Source organism: Lacerta agilis, chromosome 9 (assembly GCF_009819535.1).
Source record: "Lacerta agilis isolate rLacAgi1 chromosome 9, rLacAgi1.pri, whole genome shotgun sequence".
NCBI classification, from domain to species: Eukaryota; Metazoa; Chordata; class Lepidosauria; order Squamata; family Lacertidae; genus Lacerta; species Lacerta agilis.
The window spans coordinates 20,995,954-21,014,132 of NC_046320.1; the positions used below are offsets into that span (position 1 = coordinate 20,995,954).

An 18,179-nucleotide genomic window follows, 5' to 3' on the forward strand; every position below is an offset into this window, starting at 1 on the left:
CATTTTTAAAAGGTAATATATCTACCTCCATATAGGTGCTCTTAACAGTTATGGATGAATTCTTGGGTGAAGATCACAGGGAGGTATCTAATGTCATGGGAGCAGACAAGGCATGACTTCCCTTTCCTGTCTTCCTCACTGTAACTCTCCATCCCATCCTAATCTGCTTCTAAGTCCTCCAAGCCCATAAAGCAGATTTTAGGGACCGGGGTGGAGGGATGGGGTAGGCAGGGGAAATTGCATTTATGGGAGTACAACTCACTGTTTTTCCCCTGAATTATCACCAACAGGAATGAACTTCTTGTTAAACATTTTCATGTAACCTTAAAAAAACAAGCAGTAATGAATAACCCATAAATGAGAACATAAATAAAAAGTACTTTCATAGCTACATAAACACTTGTCTTTTTTATTGAAATAGAAGAAATTTTCCGTGATTAACCATTTACATTAAAATTTAACGATCAAAAACCAAAAAAGAGAAATTGCACTAATATATCCCGTAGTCATAGATCATTTTACTTAGGTTTTATTGTTGGTAAAAACACATAGATACCTATAGCAATTCAGGCTTTTCTTAGAAGATAAACCTGACATTTGTAACAAAAAGACAATGAATACGTACATCTTCTGATAACTTTCAGCAGATTATAATTTAATAGGAATTAAAATGACATTAGTATAAGAAACAATTGCACTTTAAAACATTTGAAAAATTAAAAAAGTACACAAAACAAAACCCCACAATTGTACATTTGTTCATAATTTTATACACCACTATATGAACAACAGAGGTTATGCATCTGTAACCTCAGAAATAATATTTTGTTCCCAAACGTTAGTGATGCCCAACTCCTGTTGAAATCAATACAACGAAGTTTTCATAAGTGGCTTAAGCCCTATTCATTTCAACAGAACTTGGATATGATTAACTTTCTATAGCTTAAGTCTTTTGTATATAAGTTACTCCACCACCAACAAAAGTTGAGACCATATTCTACATAGTGGTCAGATCAGGTTTTTAAAGTGTTTTGAATAAATGTCATGTTTGTTCAGTAGAAAGGCTGTGACAGAGCTTAAGCAAAGTAACACTTCATTGGTATTTTAGTGCAAAATTTTCAAGTTGACTTTACATGAAATGACAATGTTGAAAATATAGGCTTCTAAAAATGTTTCCGAACCAATATTGTACATACCCCCAACTCTGATCCAGATACCGATTCATGAGTAGAAATGGGTTCCCCCTTCCTATAAATGCACAGAGTGCTGCACCAGCTGGACACCCCCATTAAATGTCTGGGGAAACATCTGCAGGGGCAGCACTCCTTGCAGTGTAACCAATACGTCAACTCTTGATACCCTGATCATGTGTAAAGCAGAGTGAAGGGAAAGTGGGTTCCTCCCAGCTTAAGTCCAGGTGTTCCTTACTGCCTACAGTATGCTCAGGGCTATCGATGCTGATGGTATTCCTGTTGAACAGCATTTTAACAGCAACAGGGGAAACAGCCTTCTGGTTTCCTTGGTTCTCTGGATCAGAGCCTCTGAATACTATTTTCGTACACTAGACCCCCTCATGCTTGAAAACACTTTGCTTTTGAACTATTTACTCACTATACGCTCTATGCTAACAGTGTGTCTAGAATTATTTGGTAGGTCTTTCCCCCCCTTTTATCATGCAAGTAGCACCTTTCACCCTAAAATTATTATTCATCCCACCCAACTCTCCAGCTTTCAACCCCAACATTCCCCTTTCCTGCTCTCCTATTCCCAAAAATTATTGGAAATGGATTTGAGGAAACAAAGTTTTAATTGCAGTTTATGCAATTCCAGGTTTAAGCACTACTAGATTAAGCGTGCTTTAAAAAAGCATTTTCTACCACCAGCAAGAGGCTTTTGCACCAATCAAGGCTGGCCTGTACTTGCTTTGTATACAGGCTGTACTATGTGCTACTTATCCCACATTCAGCAGGAGCTCTTCCTGGTGTCAGCAGGTTACCTCTCTCTAAAATAAAGGAGGGTCACCAGTAAGTTTTGCATGAGATGGACATCCACAAACAGACTTTTCCCATCTTGTCATTGCTGGCCAAAAAGAGCCCGATCTGTGCTTTGTATTACGTAGGTATATAGGTTTGTGCCATAGGTTAAACAAAAAGCCTTCGCATACCTGTTATATTGGTTGAAATCTTTGCCGCTTAAGTGGAAGCGTATAAGCTGTTTTCAGTTCTTCAAGAAACTGGCTCTTTATTAACTTGATTCCCACGAAATCCTAAAGGCTGCTTTTGCCTTAAACATTTGTAATAATCCTGAAATCGATGGGTTATTTAGGAACTCTTATGGTTTGAATTTAAATATGAAACCAAAAACAACACTGATAGCCCAATAACCACATGGACATCCCTTCGTATAGCAGCTACATAACTGCCAAAAACCCCTTGTGCTTGCAATTTTACAGAAACACAACTGACCTTTTGTTTCCTCTGTAGGATGCCTATTCATTAACAGCATCTGCTGCCTTAAAAATATACGCTGGAGCAGAACTGCAGTTCTCAAAATGTTCCTTGGATTAATTATCGAGTTCTTCCATTATTCTGGCAAAACAAGTGTGGTACTATGAAGGATCCTGTTGAATTAGCCATTAGTTAAGCAAAATGCACCTTTGCCTCTTATAAACAAAAGGGGCTTTAAAAATATAACTAGTTTTATGTGGAATAGGTTGAAGACCCCATTTGCTGTAGAATCGACAAACCAGGCAAACTGAAGTTCTGTTTAAACCAGTTCATATCTACTGGAACAATCTGAATTCCATACCTTGTAGACCTATTTGGTGATCCTTGAATTTGAAGCAATTTTAAAAGTAACCATAAAAACACATCACTGTTTCCTCCACATTTTAGAGATAAAAAGATTTAAAGGGGAGTAAGACTTACATGCAAATAAATTACACTTATCCCTGCAATGTTCTTCAGCCAGATTTACAATCTGAAGTCTGCTCTACGACTTCCTGTACTGAGTATCTAACAGTAACTACATATTTTTAAAACATGCCATTAACAAAAGTGCTGAAGTCATGTTCTTGCCAGCGTAACATGCAGATATGCCGGCACAGGTGTTGAAAATCAAAGTGCTAATTAAGTACAGAAAACAATTATTTTCCTGAGAATATGCAATCTAAGGTCCATAAGAACGAAGTCCAAACAGTCTAGTTCCTGCTGTTCAAAAATTCCCCATTTTCACAAAGCTGGAATCATGTCTCCTTTTGTTAATATTTTGGGTTCCTAATATGCAACCATTTAGGCATAGGGATAGTTACAGTACATGGCTAAGTGGGTTTTTGTATAATATTTAAATCAAGTGGGTTTTTGTATAATATTTAAATCATGTATAATTTGAAAGATTAGTGTTTGTGGTCGTACTGCCTTCACATGTGCTTTTAATCCTATTATCTGTGCCGTGCTACCAATCACTGAAAGATGGAGGTGTGTAGCTTATTACCAGGATAGCTTACTTCTGCACACAACGGCAGTGAAAATATTGTCATGGATTTTGCATGAGAGCTTCTGCATGGTTTGGAGAATCATTGCAGGAAAATGCATATTTGATGCCACCCTGTTTCAGCATGTTAATTATTTATATATATTTCCAGTTAGAAGCAGCTGATAAAGGCAATTTTTGTCACAATTAAGCTTTTTAAAACAAAATACTGAATTTATCAGTAAATGGTATTACTTTCTCTATTCAAAAGTGGAAACAACATGTGCATTACATTCATTTTAGCAGCTTAAGTGGCTGGAATATCTGCTTTGCAGCAACATATTTTTTTAAAAAAACACAAATGGAAATCCATACCATCAGAGCCAAAATTCAGGAACATTTCGGCACCGATCCTTAAAGTGATATGAACCTGTAACACATAACATCCATATGCTTTCGAGAGAGATGAAACTTGAGCTTTGTGCCTAAACCTCTATTCCATAGTCCCTAGATTTTTGATGCAAAAGATTCTAAAATGTAGCTGAAATCTGCAGTGAGCCAGGAAAAAACGGGTAAAACTGTTAAAAATGTTCTTCATCCTTCAGGATATGCGCTTATTTTTGTCCCAATTGGTTCTGTCATGTGAAAATACAAATAAAGAGGAGAGAGCAATTAATAAACAACAGAAAAAGAGCAAAACCAGTATTGTTTACTTAATGATTTGGGGACAGTCACTCCAGGCTTTTGCTTTCCTCTTGGCTAAGGCCAGCCAGGCAGGTTCTGTCGACACCGGATTAGCTTCTGGCGTGGAGAATCTCTTGGTGACTTCTTTAGTCAAGGGTGACGGTGGAAGAGAATCAGAGATCTCCACTTAATGAAGAAAAAGAAAAAGATCCATCACTGCAAAGTAAAATGGCAGAAACCTACCAGAAACATTTGTCATGTGCATGTTCAGTGTGGCAGGAGAGCCATTTAAATAGGCAGGCAAGAAAGTTGGAGAGAGCAAGATTTCACAGCAAAATTCAAACGCCTGCCCAAGATTGAGTTGGTAAAAGGGAGATATACTTGAAGTGCATTCTTATTCCTCTTTTTAAATAATTCATAACAGCCAGAGTTATAGGCGTTTCTGAGGAATAACCACCCCCTCCTCCATGGTGCCCTAGCTATGTGGGTTTCTTCCATTTTATACTGTATTTTATAAAATGTTCAGTGTTATCACTGGGGAAGGTAAACTCAGCCTGCCTCAATCTAGACTTTATCTTTATTGTTGGTTAGTAAGTTCTGACTCTTTAAGTGAAAACCAAGTCCTTCCTCTGGAAAAGTAAGAACTTTTGTGGCAGCTGAGAAGAAGTTCCATGTCTGTTGAGTCCTGTTTCAGACTTCTCTTAAACTTTAGGAGGAGTTTTGTAAGAAAATAAAAGTTAATTGTTTGCATCTTCCTCGACTCATGTGTAGATTAAGTCAAAGCAGAATCCAACAATTTCAGCTTTTGGAACAATGCCCGATGATCAAGCAGCCCTGCATTCAGAGCACATGCACCCACACATATACACACACTAACTACATAAATTGGTGCGTACCAGGGGATCAAGAGTTCCTTAAAGCAGTAGATTGTTACAAAAGCCTAAAATCAGGGGAAATAATTTTGAAGCATTTCTCCATCACCTGTCCTCTGTATGGCCACAACAATGCATAAGATTTAATTCATCTGAAGCTGCAGAAGCGTTCATCATTGGAAGCTGAATTTGTAGCTGTGGACAGCATAAAGGGATTCAAACCATTCACCCTACTTTCTCATCTAAGTTTGTTGGGGATGAATTATTTCAAGAAACATTACACTCCTAAGGAGAGGACTGCCCACCTTGCTGACATGTTATACTAATGAAGAGTTTCCTACTTATATTTGTTAATGGTTATTTTAGGGCTGGTATACTAAGTCAGTGTTGGTAACAAAATTAGTTAGTTGGAGTTGAACTTTAATTCTCCAGGTTCAGACATGACAAACCACAGGAGGACTTTTTTTGAATCATGCAGGGACTGTGCAGGAAGGGGGAGTCGTGTATCCACCCAGGACGGAGAGAGACATTCATGATTAAATCATGCTTAAGACAAACTGGCAAATATGACTTATCGTATGTTTTATTTTTGTCTAATGTTCCCCCCGAAGGTGGGGAGTGAACCATGGGAAATGGAGACTTAATGTTACATGCCAACTGTATCATTAGGAAGCAAGAATTGGGGGTGGGGTTGTTGTAAAAATCTTTTTTAATGCTTTGGAAAATTGTTCACTATACACTGGGACATCGCTTGAGATTGTGTAACCAAATCTTGCATGTTGTTTCTGGAGATCAGGGAGCAGGTTTTCACCTATATTTGGACATTGTTGGCTGCCATTTTGAATTAAGATGGCAGACTGAACCTTTCAAAATTGCACTGATATTTTTGGTGCCTTAGAATTCACATGCAATGCCAGATATATGGCAATTAGTAAACAATAAATAACAAAACAAAAGAGAATTTCCTTTTCTGAGGAACTTTACTCCCTGCACAGATTATCTCTCCACTTCACCATAATCTCTTCAAAGACATCTGTAACCTTGAAAAACAAAACCTTTGGAAAGATACAGCATAATTTTGGGAGAAACTGTAATTAGTCTTGCATTTCTCTGACCTATTTTTTTACCAGTAGGAATTCTAAGCCTGCAGAAGCTGACTCCTTTTGACTCTCTTAACATTTGAGAGATTGGTAGACTTCAAAAGCTTTACAGCAGGGCTGAAATATCTTATTTCCTTGCTGCACCAGCTGAATAAGCTTTACATGCAAATACTCCAAAATACGTTGATTTTCAAACAATATTCTGAGCTTCAGGAGTAATAAGTATCTAATTATAAGGATGCAAGTAGGGTGAGGCAGGTGGCTGGAAGAGGGGGAGCGGGGAGAGGCACTGGTACTGGGTGACATCAGATGCCCTGCGTTCTCCGCTTGTAAAAACAGCTGCCTCCAAGAGGCTGCTGTTTCTGAGAGGCATTTTCATCAGGACTAGGTCCCACTGAGCCTGCTGACCATCAGTCCGCATGGCTGTAACTGTTCAGCGCACTCCCCAAACTAGCCCCCATTGCATTGATGCTGGAAAAGTGGCAATCTAAGGCCAGCCTGCCAGGGGTGTGTGTGTGTGTGCACTGTCAGCGAGGAAACACCAAAAGGGATTGGCTATTTGGGTTATGTCTTTGGGGTGCGATGAGGGCTCACCCCCTTTTATTGTTTTCTCAGGCATGGTATGATGTTTGTCCTTGTCCTGTTGTTTTGTAGCATTTTATTTATAGCATTTAAAATACACTGAACAGACTCAAATCTGACAAGTCATCAGCGTAGCAAAAATATTCACACTAACAATTCACCCACCCATCCTTACTCTGCATAAGCTGTGGCAACCAAAGGAGATACCAGGTTTCAGTTAGGCAGTCCCAACTGCCTGCATGTGGAAGCAATACCTGCTCTTCCTCACAGAGGAAACTGAAGACACACAAATTAATGATGCTGATCCAACAAGGGGCAATCTGCATGAGAAATCAGGTTTCCATATCTGGATTGCTCCTGCCGCAAGTACAAGGAGTCGATGTGGAATGAGGGTGTGTGTGAGAACGCCACACATTCAGCTTGTGTAGTAGTACATTCTCCTTGATTTAGAGTTCCCCGGAAAAAAAACCCACAACCCTTCCAGATCTATCTCCCTTTTGGAAAGAACACGGAATCCCTCCTTCCCATTTTTGCCACTCATCTTGAAACAGGAGCTAATTGGTTTCCCACAACGTTATTATCCTGAGAAAAGTTCTAAGCATTATAAGTGGTTGATATCAAAACCAACAGCCACGGTATCAGTTTTTAATGCCAGAGCTCAACCCTAGAATAGATGAGGGAAGGGCAGAAGAAAAGTGCTTCATTTATCTCCTCCGCAAAAATAAATGGTTTCCAAAGCTATGGCTCTATCATGTGAACAAGGATTGCAATAGTAAATAATATGGTGTACATAAAATTTTACTCCCCCTTGCCACCACTGCGTGTTACCCTACCATGAAATAAAATTCATTGCCCTTCTTGTTTCTATCAGCTAATCAGCCTGCAGGTTTTAAAGGCACAGTTTAAGAGACACACAAAAGAAGCAGTAATTAGGCAGTATAATCTAGGAACTTAATGGTTTCCGTGCGCTAGAGGGAACAACGTATTTATTATACTAGCACATTATTCATTAGTATAACAGCTTTCTCAGCCATCTGCCAGCATTATATCCAGGCACGTACCTATCAAAGGCCATATTTTCAAGAGGAATTTGCTAATTCCAAAAGGAGAAAGGCAGAATTTCCCTTTCTTTTTTTTCCAAACCATGAGCAGTAAGGAGCCTATTCAAACCAAGCTGTAAAATCTGAATTCATCCGGTTTGTCGATAAATGGGTATTCAGCTCCGCGGGCGTGAGCAGAAACGACAAGAAAACTAAGCACAATATTCATCCAACCTCCATCTAGTCAAACACCGAGGCCACAACTCCCACTAAGGCATATTAGTAATCGGAGGTTAGCTGAGTATGGTAAGATTTGCCTCCAGGTGACAAGATGAGAAAACGTGTGCGAATCAGAATGGGAGTTCTTCCAAGCTGCTGGTAATGTACAACATATGAGTAAACTAGGCATGCTAGTAATAAATGATTTTTTTTGTGTGAGCTAGTTAGCTATGAGCACCCTCGGTGCTCATGTCAGGTCAGAAAAGTTATGGAACTTGCTCCAGTTGAAAGTGTTTGTTTTCTGAAGCACCGAGCCTCAAAAGCCCATGGCACCATGCCGATAAACAAGCCAGAAAATAAAAAAAATTCTCTTCAAATGTAGTATGGGGGACATAGCTTGAGTCAACAGGGGAGCCATTCAGAGACCACAAAAACGTCAAGGCTGTGATATAACCGTGACAAAAAAAACAACAACATACCTGTCACAGATGTAGGAAGGGTGTTTGATTTTTTAAGCTGTTCTCTGCGTTCAAACCTTGACAGAGGAGTCTCAGCTTTCTTCTCCTCTTCCTGGGCTGCAGGTCTAGGCAGTGTACTAGTTCTGCTGCTGCTGCTTTTAGTATCTGCGTGACTGCTGATACTGGCCTAGCGCAAAGAACAACAACACCAACCACCACGACATTACATTTATATTATTTCATTATAACATAGTAATAATATATTTACAGTGCAATCTTGTACACGTGTAGCCCCACGTGGGTTATAAGACTGCAGCTTTGGTAATCGTAGAACTGCAGCCTAGATGAATTAGCACTCACCTAGGAATAAGACCCAGACTGACAAGCAAACGAACCAATAATGTGACAATGTCATTCCGCCCCGCCCCCCATTTTCTCATTTGTCCAATTGTAAGTTTTGTTCTCCATGTTTCCACATTAGTTTGTGTGTGTTTTTATAAAAACAAAAACAAAAAACATGAAAATTCATCAGCCTTTTAGTGTGAGTATCTCCTAAAATGCATACTTTTGCAAGGCAGTCTCATGTTATATAGAAATGTGTGCTATATACATCCCCCCAAATGTATATAATTTCACTAATATGCATTCCCCAAGCATGTTGTTGTTGTTCAGTCGTTCAGTCGTGTCCGACTCTTCGTGACCCCATGGACCAGAGCACGCCAGGCACGCCTATCCTTCACTGCCTCCCGCAGTTTGGCCAAACTCATGTTAGTAGCTTCGAGAATACTGTCCAACCATCTCATCCTCTGTCGTCCCCTTCTCCTTGTGCCCTCAATCTTTCCCAACATCAGGGTCTTTTCTAAGGAGTCTTCTCTTCTCATGAGGTAGCCAAAGTACTGGAGCCTCAACTTCAGGATCTGTCCTTCTAGTGAGCACTCAGGGCCGATTTCCTTGAGAATGGATAGGTTTGATCTTCTTGCAGTCCATGGGACTCTCAAGAGTCTCCTCCAGCACCATAATTCAAAAGCATCAATTCTTCGGCGATCAGCCTTCTTGATGGTCCAGCTCTCACTTCCGTACATTACTACTGGAAAAACCATAGCTTTAACTATACGGACCTTTGTCGGCAAGGTGATGTCTTTGCTTTTTAAGATGCTGTCTAGGTTTGTCATTGCTTTTCTCCCAAGAAGCAGGCGTCTTCTAATTTCGTGACTGCTGTCACCATCTGCAGTGATCATGGAACCCAAGAAAGTGAAATCTCTCACTGCCTCCATTTCTTCCCCTTCTATTTGCCAGGAGGTGATGGGACCAGTGGCCATGATCTTAGTTTTTTTGATGTTGAGCTTCAGACCATATTTTGCGCTTTCCTCTTTCACCCTCATTAAAAGGTTCTTCAATTCCTCCTCACTTTCTGCCATCAAGGTTGTATCATCAGCATATCTGAGGTTGTTGATATTTTTTCCGGCAATCTTAATTCCGGTTTGGGATTCATCCAACCCAGCCTTTCGCATGATGAATTCTGCATATAAGTTAAATAAGCAGGGGGACAATATACAGCCTTGTCGTACTCCTTTCCCAATTTTGAACCAATCAGTTATTCCACATCCAGTTCTAACTGTAGCTTCTTGTCCCACATACAGATTTCTCAGGAGATGGATGAGGTGATCAGGCACTCCCATTTCTTTAAGAACTTGCCATAGTTTGCTGTGGTCGACACAGTCAAATGCTTTTGCGTAGTCAATGAAGCAGAAGTAGATGTTTTTCTGGAACTCTCTAGCTTTCTCCATAATCCAACGCATGTTTGCAATTTGGTCTCTGGTTCCTCTGCCCCTTCGAAATCCAGCTTGCACTTCTGGGAGTTCTCGGTCCACGTACTGCTTAAGCCTGCCTTGTAGAATTTTAAGCATAACCTTGCTAGCGTGTGAAATGAGTGCAATTGTGCGGTAGTTAGAGCATTCTTTGGCACTGCCCTTCTTTGGGATTGGGATGTAAACTGATCTTCTCCAATCCTCTGGCCACTGCTGAGTTTTCCAAACTTGTTGGCATATTGAGTGTAGCACCTTAACAGCATCATCTTTTAGGATTTTAAATAGTTCAGCTGGAATATCATCACTTCCACTGGCCTTGTTGTTAGCAAGGCTTTCTAAGGCCCATTTGACTTCACTCTCCAGGATGTCTGGCTCAAGGTCAGCAACCACACTACCTGGGGTGTATGAGACCTCCATATCTTTCTGGTATAGTTCCTCTGTGTATTCTTGCCACCTCTTCTTGATGTCTTCTGCTTCTGTTAGGTCCTTTCCACTTTTGTCCTTAATTGTGGTAATCTTTGTACGAAATGTTCCTTTCATATCTCCAATTTTCTTGAACAGATCTCTGGTTTTTCCCATTCTGTTATTTTCCTCTATTTCTTTGCATTGTTCGTTTAGAAAGGCCCTCTTGTCTCTCCTTGCTATTCTTTGGAAATCTGCATTCAATTTCCTGTATCTTTCACTATCTCCCTCGCATTTTGCTTGCCTTCTCTCCCCCGCTATTTTTAAGGCCTCATTGGACAGCCACTTTGCTTTCTTGCATTTCTTTTTCATTGGGATGGTTTTCGTTGCTGCCTCCTGTATAATGTTACGAGCCTCCATCCACAGTTCTTCAGGCACTCTATCCACCAAATCTAAGTCCTTAAACCTGTTTTTCACTTCAACTGTGTATTCATAAGGAATTTGATTTAGATTGTATCTTACTGGCCCAGTGGTTTTTCCTACTTTCTTCAGTTTAAGCTGGAATTTTGCTATAAGAAGCTGATGATCAGAGCCACAGTCAGCTCCAGGTCTTGTTTTTGCTGAGTGTATAGAGCTTCTCCATCTTTGGCTGCAGAGAATATAATCAATCTGATTTCGATGTTGCCCATCTGGTGATGTCCATGTGTAGAGTCGTCTCTTGTGTTGTTGGAAAAGAGTGTTTGTGATGACCAGCTTGTTCTCTTGACAGAACTCTATTAGCCTTTGCCCTGCTTCATTTTGAACTCCAAGGCCAAACTTGCCAGTTGTTCCTTTTATCTCTTGACTCCCTACTTTAGCATTCCCCCTAGCTGCCTTCAGATTTTAGAAATTATTTAAGCTTTGACTAGTAAAGATAGTGGTGAAATAAGTAGCATTGTCGTGGTCATGACCATTCTTCATTCATAGTAGAACTGGACTGTTGAGAGACCAGAAGAATCTTGGGAGTCCTCATTTCTAAGCCTGTTTTGTGGTTTGGAGAGAGAAATGCAACCTTTTCCATATTGCACAATAATCATTGAGGAGATGGTGAAAGAATAAGAGCAGTATGTCCACACATAGAGAGCAGATAGCCGTTTCCTGTTGGTAAGCAACCATTATGTGACTTCGACGCTAAATGGAAGCCTGCACGAACCATCAGGGATCATTCTTTTGGATTTGTTAGATCTGCTGTTGCTCTTTAAAGAAAGGGGGGGGGAAATCACCTGCAGATTTATATACTTACATTTTCTTTAGCAAGTTTCTCAGCTTGCTTTGCCTCCCTGGCTTGTCTCCTTTCCTCTCTGGTTGCCTGCTGCTCTCGAAAGCCCTTCTGCTTTTGCAGAGCCAACGTGATCCAGAGCGGCTGTGCGGTTTCAACTTTTTCAATCAGCTTGGAGCCGTCTATGGAATGCCTGCTCTGAAGAACCGGCCTTTCTAGAAGAACACAACGCACAAGGGTTTCAATTTGTATGACAGAGACAGAGATGCATACAAGATATTCAAGAGGAGTATCTCACCCAGTATTCTGTCAGAAGTATGGCTTAGTGTGGTGCAGAGGGTTGGACTAGCACTGTGGGGAACAAGGTTCAAATTCCCACTGCTGTAACATTTCTTTTTAGGGGAGTCAATAACTTCCTAATGATCCCTAGCACGGACGGAATTCACCTTTCCCCCTGCCAAACACAGGGTCAATATTTTCATTGAGCTATTTGCCATGACCCTAAAATCCCTTTCCTAGCAAGTCACTGCCGGCTCAGACCCCATCAGTGTATCAAAGCAGCTGACAGCTCTGTCACTAAAGCGTGAGACACTTAATCTCAAGGTCCTGGGTTCGAGCCCCAAATTGGGCAAAAAAATGCAGGGGGTTGGACTAGATGACCCTTGTGGTCCCTTCCAACTCTACAATTTTATGACCCCACAATTCTATGATCTATGATCTTTTGAAAAAAGTAGTAAACAGATGATCCCACAGCATAGCTATTCTCACCTTCAACATTTCCTGTTAGCCAAATCAGGTTTGGCTCCAATTGAGCCTTTTATCCATTTCTCCTTCATTGTGAGCTTAGCTCCGCACTTCTAGAAAACATTTGGCTAAGACTTCAGCAGCCACAACTTTTTCAACGATTTTGTTAACAAGATCTTCGCATCCTTAGATCTCGGTGCAAGCTGTCCTAGAAATGTCAAAACTTGTTTTATCTGTAACCATCTATTGAGCACTAACACCTCAGTCTATTTCTAGAAAGCGTGGGGGTTCAGTTTTGGAGTTATTTGACATGCTGTTTTGGGATATTTGGGCAAACTTTCAAGCCTGCAAATGGCTATGCTGCAGAAAATGAAGTTTAGAAGTCCCGCACAAGACTGCTGCCCGAAAGGGCTACATCCCTGTGGAGCAATCTCTGGCATCAGACAGAACTCCACCAATGCCATTCATTTCAATGGAACACAAGCCAAAGGATTAATGCACAGATCTACCCCTCCTGTTGAAGTGAATGCGGAAGGCTTGCATGCACAGGAGCTCTGTATAGGGACACTACATTTGGATGCGGGGCTTTACTGCAATAACACGACTTGCCAAAGATGTAGAGGTAGGAAAATGTGGAGGAGTCCTTACTGAGTTTACTGGGATGCATTTACACACGCACGAACACCTCTAGATTACTCAGATTAATTAGTTGCTTCTATTGTCAAGCACTGCGTTTGCTGCAATGTGACATGATACAAAAAAACTTTCCCCGCTATGTGTAATCTAATTTTATGCAATGAAAAAAAATCACTTTATGCGTCAGTCCTTAAGGAGACATGTGAAATCACCCCTGGTGTGCGCATAATAAAACTTTGATGGAATCCAGTAATGAACCTATAAAAACCACCACCGAGGAAATTATACAATACTGTCTAAGGCTGACATTTCGGATACTGACCCCCCTTGCTCACCACAGAGCTGTATTTAGGGGCTGCATTTTCCCCCGCCTACCTTTTTTCAATGCCTCTGGCTTCTTCTCCGTTCTCTCTCTCCATGGCATGGTGATGGATGGGAAAAACGACCTCTTCTCCCTGGACTCTTCCTCTTCCCCCTTGCTTGCCTCGTGGGCTTGTGAAAGCAGAGAGCTCCCTTTAGCTTCCGTTTTTCTCCAGGTGGTGTCAGGCTCAGTTTTACCCACCCTTTGCCCCGTGGATTCGGTTAAGTGAGACCTGCGCATTTTAGAGAGAGGGGATGATGGCGGAGTTTGGCTGGTGGGCTTTGGAGCCAATGCAGGTTTCTGCAGGAGGGGTGATTTGCAGGTGGGTTTCTCTTGACTAGGTGCAGACACGTGACTGCTAGCTGCGAGAGATACCGGGGCAGCTGTTGTATAATTCTGATTAATATTAGCTGAGGAGTTCTTCACGGAATTAACCATGACATCCTTTCTGTCTTGGCTTGGGGATTTGTTCTCTTTTAAAAACATATCATTTGCACCTTTCTCGTTGTCAGGCGTAACCAGCGGGGTGGGCACACCGTCAAAACTGTCTCCTGCGCTGTACCTTTTCTTCTTCTTCTGCTCAGCTTGCTGATCATAGTGAAAGCGCAAGGAATAGTTGGTCCTCCTTAATTTCACCCCAAATGGGGACACATTTTCTTCTCCATTTGGGGAAGCGCTGTCCAGTTTCCTCGTACCAACTTTCTGCTGTGTTTCCGTAGCAGCTGCTGCACTTTCCGACTGGGCTACTTCCTTACTTACAGAATGCGAGACGCCTGGAACGAGGAAAGATGGGAGATCTTTGGCAAATTTACAACCCTCGGTGTTGCCTGCCACTTCGTGATGTATTTCAGTATTTCCTGCAGGTGTTCCAAGATTATTCCCTGCAGCTGAAAGTGCCTCGGTATGAACCGTCTCTTGGGTTGAATGGACTGTGGGTGGACCCAACTGCTTGGCTGGCTTTTCTGCTTCAAGGCCAACTTTACTCTCAGCGCTTGCATTAGCCTTTGAGATTTCCGAAAACTTCTGCCAAGCAGGAGTTATAGAAAACTTTGCGCTTGCAGATAAGGTCTTGCGCAAATTACCGTGGGAAGTGCTTTGTCCTTTGGGTGTCCAATCATCGCTATGCCTACTGAGGCTTCCTTTGTCTCTCTCATTGTGCTTGCCATTTTCTGCACTTTTTAAGATTTTTGACCTAATAGAAGCCCACTCAGCTGGGATGGCTTGGTTGCCCAACGGCTCTTGGGCATATTTCATTTTACTATTCCTACGCTTCGCATCTGGTGACGTTCTACGTGCGTCCATCGTTTTTCTTTCTTCTGTTAAGCCAAGTAGAGATTTGCAAGCTGTATCTTTTATCTGATTGAGGTTGACCGCAGTTCCACAGAGCTGTGCTCCAGTGACCAAAATTGCTGTATGGGGGACACACAAAGAAGTCGGGGGACCGTGAGAACCTTTGCTGGATTTAGGAGTCATCAATTCTTTTGCAGCTGAAGGAGTTGGTGCCTCTTTGACAGGCGTAACTGGGCTCAGATTTACTTTCGGAAATATAATTTGCTTTTCTCCAGAGGATACTTGGAAGGTAAATCCCCTGGGCATACTTTGCCTCGCGTCAACTTCCTGCCATCGTAGCTCCTCACCTAAGATTCTTTCCTGCTCTTGAGCTTCAATGTTCCTTTTCTGATGGTGCCTTAGAGTTTCTTCTTCCTTCTGCTCTTTGTCTGGCTGCTTTATCATTTGCTGGCTAGTTTCTGTAAGTGGAAGATCTTTCTCAGGGCTTTCCAAATGTTGCTCTTCCAAATGAATATTTTTGTCCAGTTGCAACGGGAAGGATTTGTCTTGTTCTTTTGGCTTTTCCAGTGGTCTTTGTCCTTCTAAACTAGGGGATTTCTGTTCTTCCAGCTTTCGTCCTCCTTCCCTCTCTATCAACTCTTCCTGTTGCATCCTCTTCTCAGGCCATGGCTGTGGTTCACATCTTTTGTGTTCTGCTGCTGATCTAATTGGTTTATCCAGTTCTTGCTGATCTTGTTTGTCCTTATTCATTTTCTCCTTTAGATTCTGTGGTAGTTCTTCTGGTCTCTTTTGCTTTTCAAGCTTCCCTTGCAACCTTTCTTCACCTTCTAGATTCCTTTTTTTCTCTAGATCTTTTTGTCGCAGGTCTGTTTGACTTTTTTGCACTTGAAGTACTTCCTGTTTCAGTTCATCCTGCTTTTCAGCCTCATTCATTTGCTCTTCCAGTCCTTGCGCTCTCTGTCCTAAATTCTGATGCCCTTGTTTTTCTTCCTGCCATTTTTGCTTCCCCTGTTCTTGCCTGTCTTTCCACCCTTGCTGAAAGAGCTTTTTATGTTGTTGCTTTGCCTCTAATTCTCTGTGTCTCTTTTCTTCTACTTCTTCTTGATCCTTCAGTTCCTGCCATTTTTGTTCTTCCAGTTCTCGATGTCTTTGCTCTTCCTCTTGCCTTTGCCTTTCAATCACCAGTTCTTGACACTTTTGCTCTTCCAGTTGCCTTTGCATCTCCAGTTCTCGGTGTCTTTGCTCTTCCAGTTGCCTTTGTGCTTCTAGTTCTCGATGCCTTTGCTCTTCCAGTTGCCTTTGCGCCTCCAGTTCCTGATGCCTTTGCTCTTCCTGTTGCCTTTGTGCCTCCAGTTCCTGATGCCTTTGCTCTTCCAGTTGCCTTTGTGCCTTCAGTTCCTGCTGCCTTTGCTCTTCCAGTTGCCTTTGCGCCTTCAGTTCCTGCTGCCTTTGCTCTTCCAGTTGCCTTTGCGCCTTCAGTTCCTGATGCCTTTGCTCTTCCAGTTGCCTTTGCGCCTTCAGTTCCTGCTGCCTTTGCTCTTCCAGTTGCCTTTGCGCCTTCAGTTCCTGATGCCTTTGCTCTTCCAGTTGCCTTTGCGCCACCAGTTCCTGATGCCTTTGCTCTTCCAGTTGTCTTTGAGCCTCCAGTTCCTGATGCCTTTGCTCTTCCAGTTGTCTTTGAGCCTCCAGTTCCTGATGTCTTTGCTCTTCCAGTTGTCTTTGAGCCTCCAGTTCCTGATGTCTTTGCTCTTCCAGTTGCCTTTGAGCCTCCAGTTCCTGATGCCTTTGCTCTTCCAGTTGCCTTTGTGCCTCCAGTTCCTGATGCCTTTGCTCTTCCAGTTGCCTTTGAGCCTCCAGTTCCTGATGCCTTTGCTCTTCCAGTTGCCTTTGCTTTTGTTCCTTTAGTTCATGCTGCTTTCCTTTTTCTTGTTGCATTTGTTCCTCTGGTTCATGAAGGCCCTCTTCATTCCTTCTCTGCTCTTCCAGTCCTTTGTGCCTCTGCATCTGAAATTCTTGATGCCTCCGTTTTTCAAGACTTTTCTTCCCCTCTTGAGCCTTTCTCTCTTCCATCTTCAAAAGCTGCTCTTCCTCCTGAAGCTTCTGTTTTTTCCCTTCTTTTTCCCTTTGGCATTCTTGAAGTCTTTTGTGTTCCGTGTGGCTTTTTACCTCTGCTTCACCCATTTCTACTTTCTTCTCAGTTTCCAAGTTTCTCCAGCAATGTTCTAGCTTTCTTTTGCCCTCCTTCTGTTCTTGTCTTTCCCTATGCTGAATAGGCTTGTCTGCAACATGGTAGCCATCATGTTTGGAGATCTTATCTTCATACAACTGTGGTTCTAGGATTTCTTGTTCAACCTCTGCTACTGCCACACTTTGCATCTCCTAGTGTCAGGAAACAGAAACAGTTTAACTTAACATTTTCTATTTATCCATCCTATGCTGTGTGGAGTAACAGGGTAATAATTAATTAGTGTTTAAAGTCAATAAGCCTGGAGTTCATAATGAGCCACCTTACATTTTAGTTCTTTTTGCTATAAATAAATGCATACACATATGTTTGGTCACAACACTGTGCCATAAATTATGGCTAAGTTAACCAGTCTGCGCCCATAGTTCAAGTTCTCTCACTTTGCTCCTCCTCTTCTCCAGCAAGTAAACAAACCATGAAGCATCTGGTTTAGCATTATTTTTCAACCAGTGCTTGTGGTTCTTTTCTCCCAAACATAAAATCTGAAGCCAAGCTTTGTTCTTAGCTTCCCAATCATAGTCTGTTGGAGAGAAACAAATAATGCCAAGCCAGATGTTTCATGGTTATTTTCCCCCACTGGAAGAAGGGAAGAGAAAAGTGGAAGAACTTAAGCTGCATTCACCAGCACACAACTTGTAGACAAATATCTTACCCAGGGGTAGGCAACCTAAGGTCCATGGGCCACAAGCGGCCCACGGGGGTTATTTAACCAGGCCATGAGCCGCCCCCAAACCGAGCCACCCGCTCGGCGAGTCCCCACGCGCTGTGCTAAACCGGTGCGCCGCGCTGCACGGACTCGCTTGGGTGGTGTCGAAAATCGCATCTGTGCAGACACAAACATCAAAAATTGTGTCTGCACAGATGCTGGAAATTGTCATCGTGTGCGCAATCCGGCCCACGGAGGGACCTCCACTGGAGTGAACTGGCCCAGGCGAGGAAAACCTTGCCGACCCCTAGGCTTACCCATAGTTTATGGCTTAGCACTACATGAAAATGCAGTCAGTGGATC

General features: G+C 42.1%; 1 protein-coding gene across 4 annotated transcripts in view; it reads right to left on the minus strand.

Annotated features, from left to right (window-relative positions):
* Positions 1 to 2,789: 2,789 nt before the first annotated feature.
* Positions 2,790 to 18,179, minus strand: part of CRACD (capping protein inhibiting regulator of actin dynamics) — a 65,588-nt gene continuing 50,198 nt past the window's right edge. For 2 of the 4 annotated variants that reach the window (XM_033159648.1, XM_033159645.1), the window contains exons 7-10: positions 13,650 to 17,304; positions 11,919 to 12,109; positions 8,448 to 8,613; positions 2,790 to 4,341 (exon numbers count right to left, since the gene is read on the minus strand). In XM_033159648.1, the coding sequence (XP_033015539.1) occupies positions 4,181 to 4,341; positions 8,448 to 8,613; positions 11,919 to 12,109; positions 13,650 to 17,304 (4,173 nt within the window). In that variant the 3' untranslated portion in view covers positions 2,790 to 4,180. The remainder of the gene's footprint in view (positions 4,342 to 8,447; positions 8,614 to 11,918; positions 12,110 to 13,649; positions 17,305 to 18,179) is intronic. The other 2 variants (XM_033159646.1, XM_033159647.1) reach the window with 2 other exon arrangements.